The sequence below is a fragment of the Zonotrichia leucophrys genome, chromosome 15, assembly GCF_028769735.1.
Source record: "Zonotrichia leucophrys gambelii isolate GWCS_2022_RI chromosome 15, RI_Zleu_2.0, whole genome shotgun sequence".
NCBI lineage: Eukaryota > Metazoa > Chordata > Aves > Passeriformes > Passerellidae > Zonotrichia > Zonotrichia leucophrys.
The window spans coordinates 12,619,191-12,634,332 of record NC_088185.1 but is presented as its reverse complement, the minus strand read 5'-3'; the positions used below and the strand labels follow the sequence as shown (position 1 = coordinate 12,634,332).

The 15,142-nt window shown below is 52.7% G+C and overlaps 1 protein-coding gene across 5 annotated transcripts in view; it reads right to left on the bottom strand.

Annotated features, from left to right (window-relative positions):
• Positions 1–612: 612 nt before the first annotated feature.
• MTMR3 (myotubularin related protein 3) overlaps positions 613–15,142 on the bottom strand; it is a 77,752-nt gene continuing 63,222 nt past the window's right edge. For 2 of the 5 annotated variants that reach the window (XM_064726475.1, XM_064726473.1), the window contains 7 exons: positions 14,667–14,852; positions 12,941–13,111; positions 10,635–10,780; positions 8,586–9,981; positions 6,741–6,851; positions 6,431–6,519; positions 613–2,734 (listed from right to left, as the gene is read on the bottom strand). In XM_064726475.1, coding sequence (XP_064582545.1) covers positions 2,563–2,734; positions 6,431–6,519; positions 6,741–6,851; positions 8,586–9,981; positions 10,635–10,780; positions 12,941–13,111; positions 14,667–14,852 — 2,271 coding nt within the window. In that variant the 3' untranslated portion in view covers positions 613–2,562. The other 3 variants (XM_064726477.1, XM_064726476.1, XM_064726478.1) reach the window with 3 other exon arrangements.

The window sequence follows — 15,142 nt, the reverse complement described above, 5'->3', positions numbered from 1 at the left end:
GGGCATGAGGGGACAAGACTGTGCACAGCTGGAATGAGTGCTTGGAAAATGGGAATAACCCTTGTGCAGGACCAACATCAGTTGAGTTCTCCAACTTCTGGGACAAAAACATCTTAAAGCTGAGTGAGTTTGGTTTGCTCCCAAAGAGGCACAGCTCCACCATCCAGCATCAGCCTAAGGTGGGAATGGAGCCTCCACTGCCAAACCCCACAGGGCAATTCCCTGGGGATCAGGGCTGATCCCACATTTGGGTAACATCACCAGACTGAAACACCGTGGTTGGTCAAGGAGAAAAAGAAAAACACACTATGGAGGAAACTGAGACAGGCACCTTTCTCCATCCTGGGAAAACCGTGCTGATTGTGCCAACAGAACCTGGCAGGGTGTGTGCTGTGCTTCCCCTTCCTGGGACTGCTGCACCAGGAAAACCAAGCCCAAGATTTAATTTTTTGTCTTGAGTTTAGGAGTGGCAGTTTGTAGTTCCTTGGAAAGGCACAGCACAGAAAGCCAAGGGCAGCAGCTGCAGCCTCCTTTTCCAAGGCCTTGGTGCTGCTGCTGAGCCTCCAGTACATCCCCCCAAGGGACAGGGAAGGAAAATAAGAAATTAGGAAGTGTGTTAGCAAATGCTCCCATGCAAAAGTCTAAACTTTATTCACTTTTATTTATATATTTAACAATTCTAAAGTATTTACTTCTCGCTTTTGACAAAAATGAAAAATATAGGAGCACTTTACTCTCTTGCGGAGAGAAGGGTTATTTCTGTACACAGCTACGGAGAGACGGCTTCCTCCTTTACATACAAAGAAAAAATAATATTAATAAAAAAAGTGCTTCATCGATCCAAAAAAGCCTAAAGAGCTGCAAGCTTTTATTCACACTGTACATCCCAGCCCGGCCCCTCTTGGCACGTGCGGAGGCTCCGGCTGATCTGCACCCCCAAAGCCACTCCTGGGGTTGGGGTGTCCCCAGCCCGGCCCTGCCGCCTCGTCCTGCTCTGCAGCACAGCCCTGCCTGTGCCTCCCTTCAGCCCCACAGAGCCTGCACCTGCCTGGGCTGCAGAGCCCATCCTTCACTCCACTTCCAGCGTCTCTTTCCCTACACCTGTGCCAGGGAGATCCCAAGATGCTCCGTCCGTTCCCAGAGCCCGTTGCCACAAGGACGCAGCCTCCTCCTTCCTGGGCATTCACAGCAGTGCAGGGATCCTGGCAGGGTGGGAAGGGAACACTCCAACCACCTCAGTGTCTCCCCAAGAGAGCTCTGAGCTCTGCCAGATGGTTTCTCCACGTGACCCCCCCTTTGGATGATGTGATTGTGACATTCCAGGGAAGGGAAATGCTCCTTTCCCAAGGTTTCTTGGAATTTGAGCTGTTGGATCTAGAACTCTCAAATACTCCAGCAGGATTCTTGGAGTACCATAGAGAATTTGGGATTGTGCCTAGGGAATGCACCGTGAGCAGGATCTACTCTTCCTCCTTGCTGGATTGCACTAAGCAGGATCTATGGGAAGGGAAAGGGATGAGCACCTACCAGTTGGTTACAAACGGATATTTGGGAGTTTCACCCTTCAGTGAGGTGAGTCTGATTGGGACAGGAGGAAGGGGAATCCATAATGTATTTGGGATTGTTTTAAGCTCCTCAGGCAGCTTTTCCTATCTGGAGTTCACTGAACACAGCCTGGGAAAGGAGGAGCATCCCAGGAGGGTGCCCGGCACCAGCACAATGCTCACAGGCCGAGCCCCGGCCGCCTTCCGCCAGTTTGGATCGTCCAGTAAAGTGCGAGTGAGCAGCCAGGCCTGGCCATGGCAGTGCTCTGCTCCCAGAGGGACCCACACGGATGGGGCAGGGACAAGGCAGAGCTCTGCTCCTGTCCTGCTGGACTGAGGCAGGAATTGCAGGGTCAGACGCCTGGCTCGGCTCTCACCACAGCTCGCGCATTCCCGAGCCAGCATTCCAGGTGTTCCTGCTGCGGGGGCTCAGAGCTCACGGATTGTGTGTGCAGGTACAGAGCCAGGAACCTGACTGAGAGCCCCTCGGGCAGCCACTGTGAGAACAGAGAGGGAAAAGGTCTCTGGGCAAGGAGATTCCCATCTCTTCTAGCAGCAACAGGTTCCCAAACAGCAGTTTCGGGTTTGGAATAACAGGAGTGATTGAAAGCACTGGAGGCTGCAGCTATTCAGGCTCTGCACTCCGGCCGGCCCGGCTCCCTCTGCTCCCTGCTCCCCAGAATCCTCGTTCTGCAGCAGTTCTGCAGTGGGACAGATAAATACCCCAGGGATCCTGGCTCTCAGCAGCTCCCTCCCCACCTCCAGGACCCTCCCGCAAACAAACAGATATATTATTATATACACACACACGCACGCGCGGGGACACGGACACACAGACAGGACAGGCAGGAAAGGGGGAGGAGCTGGGCAAGGAGAATCCCACAGGATCCCGTCCTCGAGCTCTGCCCACGGCCCCAGCTCCAGCTCCAGCTCCAGCGCAGCCTCCCGGGCCCGGATCCGGCTCTGTCCTGGGCGGGGCTCGGCCCGGCTGCGCCCCCGCCGCTCCCAGGCCAGCGATTCAGTTGGACGTGGCAGTGATGGGCTTGTCCAGTTCGAGGTCCAGGCTGGAGCTGCCGGGGTGGAGGCTGCTGTAGCAGGATTTGCAGACTCTGCTGGGCTCGAAGAGCTGCTGGCTGGGAACCGGCACCTTCTGGTTACAGCAACTGGAGCAGAACACGTTGCCGCAATTCCTTGCATCAGGAACAGAGGAGAAATGGAAAAGAAAAGATCAGAAGGAGTTTCACAAAGTTACATCAGGTGTAAAATGAGATACTCCCAGTGCTGGGATGGGGGAGATTCCTCCCCACAGGCCAGGGCACGGACAGGGACAGCTCCAACATCTGTGCTCCTCCCTCCTATGGATGGAGCAGAGGTCCAGGGAATGGGCACAGGAAGGAGCAGGGAGCCAGGGCCAGTGTGGAACTGCAGCCTCTGTTCAGCACTGCCCGAGCCAGGCTGGACAGGCTGTGCCCTCTGTCACACAGAGCTCTCTGCCATTCACCATGGAATGGGTTGGGTGAGAAGGGACCTTAAAGCTCACCCAGTGCCATGGCAGGGACACCTTCCCCTGTCCCAGGCTGCTCCAGCCCCAGTGTCCAGCCTGGCCCTGGGCACTGCCAGGCTGGATGTGCTGCCAAGGGGCTACAGCAGGTGGGGCTCAGGGCTGAGGGGCTGAAGCGGAGCCACCACGGGCCCTTCTGAGCCAGGCCAGGGGAATGTGGGGAGCACTGGGAATGGGGGGTCAGGCCCTGCTCACACAGCTGATCCAGCCCTGGCTCACAGGAGGGATGGGGCAGTGCTGGGAGCAGGCCGGACGCTGCTCAGAGCTGGAAAGGTTTAAACATGGAAATGTCAAAGCCCTCGGTCGCTGCCATCCTCCCAGTGCCCCCACAGCCACCCCAGAAGTGCCACACTCCTGCACGCAGGAAACTGAGGCACGGAGGAACATGCAAAGCCCGGGCTGGGCAGGCAGGTGCTCCATGCACAGGTGGGCACGCGCAGCATTCCCGGCACTGGCGGAGCCGCACCGGCACATGCACCTCGTTACTGCTCAGTCATTAATTACCTTCTGCAAACCCCCCAAATCCTGGGAGCCCTGTGTGCCCTGACCTCCTCAATTCCTACATGGAGCTGGGAGCAGCACTCCAGGGGCCTGGGGTTTGCCCTCTCCATTAACTCTCTGGCATCAGGATTTGGGGCTGTTGCTGTTCCGCACTGGAGATTTGCTGCTGCCAACACTGCCAGGGAATTCTGCTGACACCCAGCAGCTTTGATTAATCCTTCCTTGCCAAGAAAGGAGATTTCCAGCTGCTGGTCACTGATGGGGAGAGAAACAGCAGAGAAATCCCATTTCCCACTTCAGTGGGCTCATTTCCTCAGTTCCACACAACGCTCTGGGCCTCGGAGCTGGAACCCTGGCACGGGAAGGCCAACAGGGACCAAGCTCTGCAGAGGCTCTGGAGACTGCAGGGCCCTGCTGGAACCCCTGCCAGAACAGCCCTGGGAGGGGCCACAGAGCTCCCACAGCCCCATCTCCCTGCTCAGGGAATGATTATCCCAGAGTAGCTCGCTGATGGATGAGGGGAAAGCCAACCAGAGGGATTAGAACAAGGATCTCTTTGTTGGAGCTCACCATTCCTAACATATGCTGGGGTTTTTGTTGTTTTATCCTAGACAATGGTGCTCTGACACTGCTTTGGAAAGCTCTGGACAGCTCATCCTTCTATGCTGGTGGTCCCTGCTTTGCTTCAGAGATTAAAATGAGACATTAAAAACAGGCTGGAAAAGGGATGCTGCTCGTTTGAGATAGGGGGGCTGAAAGCCACACTCCTCATCCCAAATCACAGATATTCATTGGGTTTTGGTTATCCTAACCCTCCACCAGCTCTGTGGCACCTGTTCCAGCCATGGGATTTTCAGTCCTTCTAAAACAAGTGCCAGGTTTTTGCCAACACCCTGCACAGCAATACTGGAATTGTTTGGTAACATGTGGCCCTCTCCCAAAAACATGGGGAAAAAGGGAAATGATCAAAAATAAATGCATAAAACTTGCAGGACAGTCTCCTGTCAGTGAGCAGTACACACATGGACTGACAGTGAGTGTTAGTCTGAGCCACATCCCAGTTAAGCTCCCAAAAGCCAAGTCCTAAAAGCTTTTCTGTGAGGAGAGAGGGCTGCTCACACAGATCCAACCCCAGCAGCTCGTGCTGGCCACCCCCAGCTTAGTTCTGGTGATTTCCAGGCAAGTGAGAAACAAAGAGGGAGAAGAGCTGAGTTAGTTGGGAGGAGTCACCCAGGGAATGCTGACAGACAACGGACAGAGCTGCTGGAAATGCTCACCAGAGCTGATCAACTCGGTCAGTGTCCCTGCAGGAGGAGAGAGAGCTCAGGGCTACAGGCAGAGGGAGCAAACATTGGAACCAAGGAAGCTGGAAGGTTTTACTCTGCTCAAGGCCTTACACTGTGGGGTTCAACTCATTTCCACTCCCAGGGAGGGGTGTGAATGTTTACTACAGAGATACTCATGGTGTTGGTCTCACCAACAGCTGGGCCACTGCATGTATGGAAGCTGAAGGAGCAAAGACCCTACAGGGAGATTTGAGCCAGACCTGAAACCCTGAGTCCATTCTGACCTGTGTGTATCCAGGCTCTGGGAGTTGTCCCAAGCTCAGGTTTAGGGAACTGAGCCCTAAATTTGCACAAACGCAGTGGGCATGGTAAAAAAAAAATAAATTCCGATTTTTCTCCTTCTTCCCTGGGTTTGGTTAACTTTATAAGACTAAATGGAGCAAAAGATAAACCAGACACAAACTCAAAACTATGTTCATAACTCTTTGCAACTTCAAAAAGCAGGAGAGCTTCGAAATGTGGTAACTGAGATTTATTTAAATGATGGTTCCTGTAATAGTTTTTGCATGTGCAGAAACCAGGAATAGGAATTTATTTGAAACAGAACTGGAAACTGGAGATTCTCTGGCTTTAACTCCAGCATATTGAGCCATGTGGTCTCTGCCTCTGGCTCTTCATCAAGCCCCTGCTGCTGCCTGAGATGCTGCAGCCTCTGTGGCAACAGGTCTAGCAAAGAATAATCCAGAAAACCTTGACCTCACTCAGGTGTTCCATTCAGATTCTGTAGGAGCAAGTTAATAAAAGGGGAGAAAGGTTAGAGAAGGAAAGGAGCAGGTTTCCAACCAGCAATTGGAAGAAGATGCCATTCCTGTATTTCATGTAACTCATATATGAATTTCTGAATGCTAAGAGGACAAAGCTCTATTGTGCATAAATCTAAACTGCCTCCAAACCCAGGCTGAGGAAAGAAAGGTGGGATCTGTTTTGGCTGGAGTGGAGCAGACACCAAACGTGGCTTTTAAACATCTCCCTGCACGGGCTGAGCTGAGCAGCAGGAGCTGCCCTGCTCCCTCAGCAGCCCTGGCAGGGCTGTGTCCGTGCTGGTGCCAGGGCAGAGCAGCCCCAGTGTCAGTGTCAGTGTCAGTGTCAGTGTCAGTCCCAGTCCCAGTCCCAGTCCCAGTCCCAGTCCCAGTCCCAGTCCCAGTCCCAGTCCCAGTCCCAGTCCCAGTCTCAGTCCCAATCTCAGTCCCAGTCCCAGTCCCAGTCCCAGTCCCAGTCCCAGTCCCAGTCCCAGTCTCAGTCCCAGTCTCAGTCCCAGTCCCAGTCCCAGTCCCAGTCCCAGTCCCAGTCCCAGCCCCAGTCCCAGCTCCAGTCCCAGTCCCAGTCCCAGTCCCAGTCCCAGTCCCAGTCCCAGTCCCAGCCCCAGTCCCAGTCCCAGTCCCAGCTCCAGTCCCAGTCTCAGTCCCAATCTCAGTCCCAGTCCCAGTCCCAGCTCCAGCCCCAGCCCCCCCAGTCCCATCCCAGTCCCCCCCAGTTACCTGCAGTGGTGTTTCCGACTGGCGAGCCAGAAGGCGCTGTCGCAGCCGTAGCAGTGCGCGGCCAGGTGGTCCGGGAGCCACCGTGTCACCTGTGGGGACAGCCAGTGACATCAGGGACAGGGCAGTGCCAGCACTCCTGGGCTGAGCCCTCCCCAGTCCCAGAGCTGGTGCAGCAGAGGGCTCATAGGCACAGGTACTGTATGTCAGCAAGGAGAAGAGTTCCCAAGAAGTGGCACACGACCAAAGGCCAGAGGATAATTTGAATCAGGATTATCCCAAAGTGAGCAATTTACAGGGATTTAGTCTGTACCTCTGTATCCTGTTTATCCACCTGCTCCCAGCTGGCTTCAGAGAAAATCTCTGTGCTGCAGCGAGACAAGCAGTTCTGATCCAGATTGCTTTCCGAGTCGGGAATAGACGTCTGTTGGCAAACAAACAGAGCTGAACGGAGCCCCCCGGATCCCTGTGCACACAAACAACACCCAGAAACCCCAACAGGGCAGGCCTGGACCCTCTGCTGATGGGATGATGGGAGGCAGAGTGGATTTAGGATCCAGCTTCTGCTGCACAGTTCTGGGAAGGCTTTGGGTAATTAACCAAAACCTGCTCCCTGTGGCTCCAATTCCAGGTCCTGATTCCTTTCCAAGGGTGTTTCACTTTCAAAACTATAATTAGTAATACAGATAATCCTTTTGCTGGCAAAGATTCTGGAAAATACAAGCCAAATTGCATATGGGAAAACTCAGAATTTGAGCCATGTATATTCTATGTATAGGTTCTGGGAATAATGCTTCCTCAATATAGCCCATCCAGGTAGAGGTGGATTTTAATTCACTTAAAACTCAGCCAGCCCTTAAAATATAGCAAAATAGCAAGAAATCTTGAGTTAAAATATCTTGGTGCCTGAGGAATGGGCAATCCTGGAGCTCCAGAGGAAAACCTGCAACTCCCAAGATGAGGCACAAACAGAAGGTAGAGATCAGATCCTTAAGAATGGGGAATTTTCTGGAGGCACTGCCAGCCCTACACTGCAGCTTCTGAAGGCCCTTAAAAAATGGGAGCAGAATCCATTAAGGCAAAGCACCCAATTTCTCCAAGGAATTCAAACTTTTAGCAGTGACACTGAGCCCAATGAGCACCTTGTGCTGCATCTCCAATGGGAAGAGCCAAAAAGGCTCCAAGGATTTTTCACAACAAACGTACCTGGGACTATCCAGCACCTCTGCCACTTCTAAACACTGAATTCAACAAACAGAAGCTGGAAACCTCTTACAAGTATTTTTTTTTCAATTTTGCAGGCATATAAACCATGTAGGAAAGGGAAATTTCTGATGGGTGTTGCGACAGCCTCAGGAATTACAGGCAAGTGCTCAAACCCACAGGAAAGCACAATTCTCTACAGAAGTCTCTACTTTTACAAATTTAAACATTTCAAAATAAAAGTGCAAATGGTTTAAAAGCTCCCTTAAAATCCTTAATTGAGAGAAAAACCCTTGTTGAAATACAGCTGCCACAAAAGCTCAGGTAATTTATTCCAGTTAATTTAGAATTCTAGAAATTTATTCCAGTCATTGAGCCTGGAGCACCTGAAAGGGATGGTGTGACCCTGATGGGTTTGAGCTCACAGAGCTTGCCTGCAGAGAACCAAGGGATCATCCTATGCTCCTGTGCCAAAAACTGCACAGGAAAATAACTCTGCCCGACGTGAAGACAGCAGCAAACCAGGGGTTTGGCTGGTTTTATTGAGGTTTGGTTGGTTTTATTGAGGTTTGGTAAACCAGGGGTTTGGTTGGTTTTATTGAGGTTTGGTTGGTTTTATTGAGGTTTGGTAAACCAGGGGTTTGGTTGGTTTTATTGAGGTTTGGTTGGTTTTATTGAGGTTTGGTAAACCAGGGGTTTGGTTGGTTTCACCGAGGCCAGGGAAGGTGTTTAGGTATGGCCAGGGGTGTGTGAGCTGCTGTGCAACACCCATCTGGAAATAAACCCTTCTGCTCAATCTGAACTTTGGTGACAGTATCAGTCACCAGCATCTGCCACTATCAGGCACTTGGGCAGTGTCTGCCCTCCTCAGGATGACCTGGAGAGGTCGGTCAGAGCCCAAAGCCAGGCCCCGAGCTGAGGGCTGGGTGAGCTCAGCGCAGCGATGCTCACTCACCACTTCGTCGCCGTAGTCGCCATTGAGGCGCAGGGAGCTGTTGAGGAGCTGGCTCTCCAGGCGGCTCTTCAGCTCCTGCACCTGCTTCTTGAGGGTCTCCACCTCCTGCTGATGGCCCGTCTCGATCTGGCGCAGGCGCTGCTGGATGACGTCGCTGTAGACGGGCATGCCGTCATCGTCCAGGTGGCTGCGGGCCGGCTGGTCGGGGCTGCTGGCCGGCTGCTTCCCCAGCTGGCCGAACATCCATTTGTGGTGCAAGTTCCTCAGGTGGAGCTGGGCAGAGCTGCAGCTGGCCGCGGACACCTGCCGGCTCAGCGAGGCCTTGATGCGCCCGTCGTCGCCGTTGACGCAGTGTCCGTTGGTGGCGGGGAATTTGGGGGCCGCGAATCCCGCGGGTTTCTCCACCAGTTTGTTCTCCAGCTCCAGCTCCCCATTATACACCAGCTCGTCTTTGCGGTCTGCTAGAGGCAAGGCACAAGGGGAAGGCATCGGGAGGTGAGCGGTGCTGCTACCAGAAGTCCTGTGCACTCTTGATCCCAGTTTTTGGAGCTCTATCATGCACTCCCCCTCCGGCCTGCTGTGCAGGGTTCGGGACAGCTCGTCAGCGCTGTTGTCGAAGGGGTGACGTCGGTGGCACGGGGCCCTGGCCGTGAGCTCGGGCTTCGCTTCGGGCTCTGTTAAGGTTTCTGTGGAGCTTTCGATGTTGGATGTCCTTTCCTCCAGCAGGGCTGTCAGAGGGAAGGCAAGGCTGGCCTGGGCTGTGCCACACGGACTCTCTGCTTCTCCGTCACCTTTCCCAAGACCTTCCTCCTCCGTGTTGTTTGGAGCATCTCTGTTTCCGGAGCCCTCAGAAGGAGCAGCCTGCAGTCCTCTCCCCTGAGGTGCCTTCTGGAGAGCGCAGCTGGGGTCACTGAGCTCGTCCTGCTGTCCTTTGAGCTCTGCAGCACCATGTGAGGCTGGGTGTGGGTTGGCTGTGGGATTGTTCGTTACGGTACCTGTATCCACCTCGGCCTTTTCCCCACACAGATTGTCAGCTCTCTTCTCCTTATCCAGGCCAACCTCATCCCCTTTCCCTGCTGCCTCCAGGCCACCCCTCAAGTGCTCCTCCAGCCCAACATCATCTTTAGTGGCCTCCTGCAGAATGTTCTCCATCTGTCCCTCTGCCACCCCGGCTGCCACAGAGAGCTCTGCGCCCACGGGGGCCCTGCCCTGCCTGCCCAGCCCGTCCCCCTCGAAGGGGTCGTCCCCAGGGGGGCCCAGGCTGCTGAGCTCCAGGGAGCGCCGGTGCTCCTGCCACTTCTCGTTGAGGCTGGGGTCGCTGCTGCGGCGGTTGGCTGTAGGCACGCTGCTGTCACAGGCTGTCGTCAGATTGTCAAAGGATCTTGTCTTTGGTAGCCTGCAAAGGGATAAACAATCCCACCCCCGAGTCAGAGGATGTTTTTGTAACACTGAGCTGCTGTGGTTCAAAACCAGCCCCCCAGGTAGGACAGTAACAATCTGCCAGCTAATGGACTTGTGGGAAATATCATCCAGGAGCACATTCCGACCATCTGTAGTGCAGAGCTGCTTCAGTACTTTGTTTGCCATGAGGAAAATATGTTAAACCAGACTTCAAACATTCCCAGATTAATCCCTCTACCAGCAAGCCCCAATGCTTACAGCCTGGTCACACCTCCTAATTAACATGTGCTCAGAGCCACTGTACAACAAGCAAAGAAATGGTTATGCAACACTGAAAAAGAACTCAAATTCAAGATAACCAGTGAAAGCTTATATCCCACAAGGACAGAAGGAATTCTCTGTGGTTATGTGACACCCAGAGTTGAACTCTATTTGCCCAGCTTCTCTCTGCCACGCTGTCAGCCCTGCAATGTGGCAGCTCCCAAACCCACCCCACAGACAGGCTCTGCTTGGCCAGCTCAGTCCCACAGTTCCACCAATACACCCAGGAGAAATCCTGCCCTCCCACCCAACCATTCTCCTTCCGTATCCCCAATATTCTCTGTTGATCTTACTTTACAGGATGGGATTTCTGGGCTCTAGGCTCACCTGCCCAGAGGCTGCTCTTCGGGGCTAGAGCCTGGCACAGGGTAGGGGGCACAGGTGTCGTCGGCGGGCGTGGAGGGCGAGGAGCAGGGCAGGTAAACGGCGCTCCAGAGCATCAAGTTCCGCACATGGCACACGGGATACAGCACCTGCCAGGGGGGCACAGGGCAAGGGTCAGCTGCTGCCTCCAGCAGCAGAAATGCAGCTCTGAGGGGGGCAGATCACTGGGCAGGTCTCAGCTGGGGGATGGCTTTTTGTCAGTCACACTTGGGGCTAGAATGACTTTTTCTGTCAGAGGCAGAAAAATGCCAGCCTTCAGCTCCTCCTGGATGAACTCCTGCAGTGAGGTCTCTGTGAACCTACACTTCACAACTCATGGAATTCAGTGGCTCAGTGTGAGTGCTGATGTTCCCTTGTGTGTTGTGTTGCACCGTGCCAGAGGGAGCTGAACTCACCCCATGGACCCCAATCCGCCCCAGCCCAGCCTGGCTCCACAGGAGGCACTCGTGGGCACACACTCACTACATGGGTACCTATTCAGTTCTTTGAAGAGGCAGCTTGCTCTTAAAAGGGATTCCTTGATTGTGAAATCTGCTTTCTGCTTCACTTTAAAAACATCTTTCTGCTTCACTTTAAAAACACTTTCACTTTAAAAACAATTTTAGTAATTCCACTCTTTTCCAAGCAACTTTCCCATGGAAAAGCAGGCAATGGCAGAGGAACAGCTGGCTCCACCAGACAGGCACTGCCCAGGCTTCCCAGGGAATGGGCACAGCCCCAAGGCTGCCAGAGCTCCAGGAGCATTTGTCAATGCTCTCAGGAGTTGGACTGTATGATCCTGGTGGGTCTCTTCCTAAATGAGGATATTCTGTGATTCTCTGAACACTCTGCTTCCCTGGCACTGAGCAGGGGGGGCTGCTGCTCCTAAGTAACTGGCTCTGTAAGAGATGCAGTTGCACCACAAGCACCTTTTACAGCCTGAAGCAAAACCACAAGAAAACCAACCCAAACCAGGAAATTACCCAAACTCCCACGGGCAGAAGGAGTGTCCTTGTGAGTATTTCCTGAGAACAGGGGCCAAGTGGGAGAGAGCACAGAAGGGCAGCCCAAGGACAGACCTGTCCACACAGTCACTGTGAGAGCCCTCTCTATGCTCCTCCTGGCATTTTCATGGAAATCCAGAAGCATCCACAGCTTAAAGATCCCCCCAGGCTATGTCTGCTCTGCCTCACAAACCTCCCCAGGGGTGTCAGGTGGGAAGGCTCCAGGGGCTCACTGCAGTGACAGCCCAGAGCCAGGGCACACTCAGCCAAGGAGGGCTCAGGGGAGCAGAAAATTCATCTCTTTACAACCACTGTGGGCATAAAACTCCTTGCTGCTTACTCAGGGTTGAGTTTTGCTCTAAGAAACAACTGAAAGCCACATCTGTCATACACAAAGCCACTGCACAGTCCTTGCAGTTCAGTTTATGACATCTGATACTTTGAGAAATAAAAAGGGTTTAAATATTTATGCAAGTCCTTGCAGTCCTAACCATGATGTCATTTGGTGTTTGCTCTCTTGCCCATGCTCTGCACCCCTGAATCCCTCACCTGACCTTGTACCAAACACACAACTGAGCCCCTTCCCAGAGCCTTCAGTGAGCTCCTACATGGAGGAGCCAAACCAAAAACCTGAAGGTTTTCTTTTTATCAAGAGAAACAAAGATACACTAAATAATCTGAGCCACTTTTTCTGTTCAGATTTAAAATGAATTTAGACACAGTGTCTAGGTTTGCAGGCAATTTTGTGTCACTGCTCTGACACAGCTCAGTTCTCCAGAGAGGTCTATTTATCAAACCCTGAAATGTTTTCCATTACAAACAATAAAACATTTAGTCACAGAAAGCACCTTTCCAGCACAGAGAAATTTCTGAGGTGGCATTTGACATTCCCCAAATATCAGCAAAATTAACCCAAGACTTCAAACACCAGCCTGAGCTGGGTGTTCCAAGGTGAATGTCAGAGGGAGCTGAGCTGGTCTGGAATCCCCTCTCTGTCCGTGGTGACAGCTCAGAGAACCACACAAGGGTTTGGGTTGGAAGGGACCTTAAAACCCACCCAGTGCCAGCCCTGCCATGGCAGGGACACCTCCCACTACCCTGGGTTGCTCCCAGCCCCATCCAGGACACCATGGACACCTCCAGGGATGGGGCAGCTGTGCTGGAACCCCAGGGCACCAGGTCCCACCGCTGGGGTGTTTCTCATCCCCCCATTTGCAGGATGCTCTTTGGGGCAGCTCTCCCCCAGGAGGGGATTGGGGTACATACAGATTCCGACTGGGAGGAGTAGAGCAGGTTTTTGAAGGCTTTGTTTGCTGCCCGCAGCAAAGACCAGACGGAGCAGGTCCGTTCCTGAGTGTGTTTCTCTCCTCTCTCTTTCGCATTGTTGCACAGGAATGTTCCAAAGAGGCAGGAGTAGGTGTGCTGCACCAACTTCACCTGCACAGAGCCACACACACACACACAGGGTCAGCTGGACAAGGGCTCGGCTTCCCTTCCCTTCCCTTCCCTTCCCTTCCCTTCCCTCCCCTTCCCTTCCCTTCCCTTCCCTTCCCTTCCCTTCCCTTCCCTTCCCTTCCCTTCCCTTCCCTTCCCTTCCCTTCCCTTCCCTTCCCTTCCCTTCCCTTCCCTTCCCTTCCCTTCCCTTCCCTTCCCTTCCCTTCCCTTCCCTTCCCTTCCCTTCCCTTCCCTTCCCTTCCCTTCCCGGAGCAAACCCCGCCCCAGGGCAGCCCCAGCAACCCCGGCATTTCTCACATACTTCCCCACAAACCAATTGCACAGGAATGCAACGGGAGAGGAATCTTAAAATCAGAACTGAACAAATTCAGGAAAAAACATCACATAGAAAGACAAAATATTTGTTCCTAATCAAGTCATGTTGATACAAACTCACTGCCCTGCAGGCCAGGCAAAGCAGAATCATGATTCCTCTGCTACAAAACATTCCTGCAGCACAGAAATGCTGATCATTAATCACTCCATGCTGGGCCCAGCCTAACAAATGCCAGCTTAACTTCAGGCATATCAATGACTTCCTTGGGACTACTCAGATGTTTAAATGAAGACAAGTGGTTCAATATTGTAATAAATTAGGGGTTCACTCTACAAAGGCCAGCACACCATGGGTATGTTCTCCCTGAGCCCGTGGAGATTAGCAGTGTGCTGTGAAGCCAGTTACTACCTGTTGTATCTCATTTCACAACTGAGCTACTCTGGGACTGTACACGGGCTCAGTTACATGGCTGAGCTGGCAAGTGGTAATTCCAGTCAGCCACAATCACAGGAATGTGCCTTAAATCTCTTAGTGGATCAGACACTTCATAAAAACTTCTACTCTTCAGACTACTGGTCCTGCAGTCCATGACTGCCACTTCCCCAGAGATCTGAGAACTGACTTGGACCATCCTGGCTGAATTCCTAATAGGAATGCTGTCTGCTTCTAAAGAAGGTAAGCACAGCTCCTATATCCTACACATTTTCAGTGAAGAAACTGAAAAAAATGAATGGAGCAGGTTGTTTTCAGAGGAGGAGTATTCAAGTCAAAACAAGATCCAAGCAGGGGGGAGTTTGTATTGAAGTAAGAAGGTTTTTTTTTCAGGCTGTGTGGATGTTTTACACCTCCTAGGTGAGACTATTCAATTAATAGAATTTATTTCTGTAAAGTCTAAAAGAAGTCCTCGAGGATCTTGCTTTTGAGAGTGAACAGACCCTGTGGGTTACACAAGTGCTTTTGTCCCCTGTATCTGGGCAGCTGTCCTGCTCCCTTTATCAGGTGAGAGCATATATAGAATATATTCACATGTATCTAAAATAATGGAATTATTTGGGTGGGAAGGGGCCTTTAAAGCCCATCCAGTTCCACCCCCGGGGACCTTTCACTGTCCCACGTTGTTCCAACTCCTGTCCAACCTGGCCTTGGACACAGAACATCACACAAAGGTGGCAAAATCTGCCCCCAGGCTCTCCAGCAGTGCTCAGCAGGCTCCACACTCACAAGGAATGCTTCGTTAAACTCGAAGGAGCAGGGGAACTGCCTCTGGAGCTGATGGACACAGTCCAGCCACTGCAGAAACACCGGGCAGCGCTCGTTCAGGTCGTCCGAATTCTCCCCGTGGCCGCAGCGATCTGCAAACTTGTGGCCAAAATCCAACCACTCCGTCTCCACCAGCACCTGGAAACCCTGCAGGGAGGAGAGGAGAGATGAAGGATTCCTATTTTTCTTTGGTTCAGTTTTCTGAGATGGTCTGAGACTTGTGGGAATCGCTGTGTCCTCTCTCCTATTTCCCCTCAGCACTGGGCTCATTAGCTCTCTTTACTGCTTTCCCTAATGCCTCTGTGCTCTGAAATGGAATTAGGGCAGATAAGGATTCCCAAACTACATGAACACGAAAGGGAATAAGGCAGGTTAAGCCCTCAGTGACTGGCAGGGACGATCCTGATATGAGCCCTATCTCATCCAGGCAGTGAAAA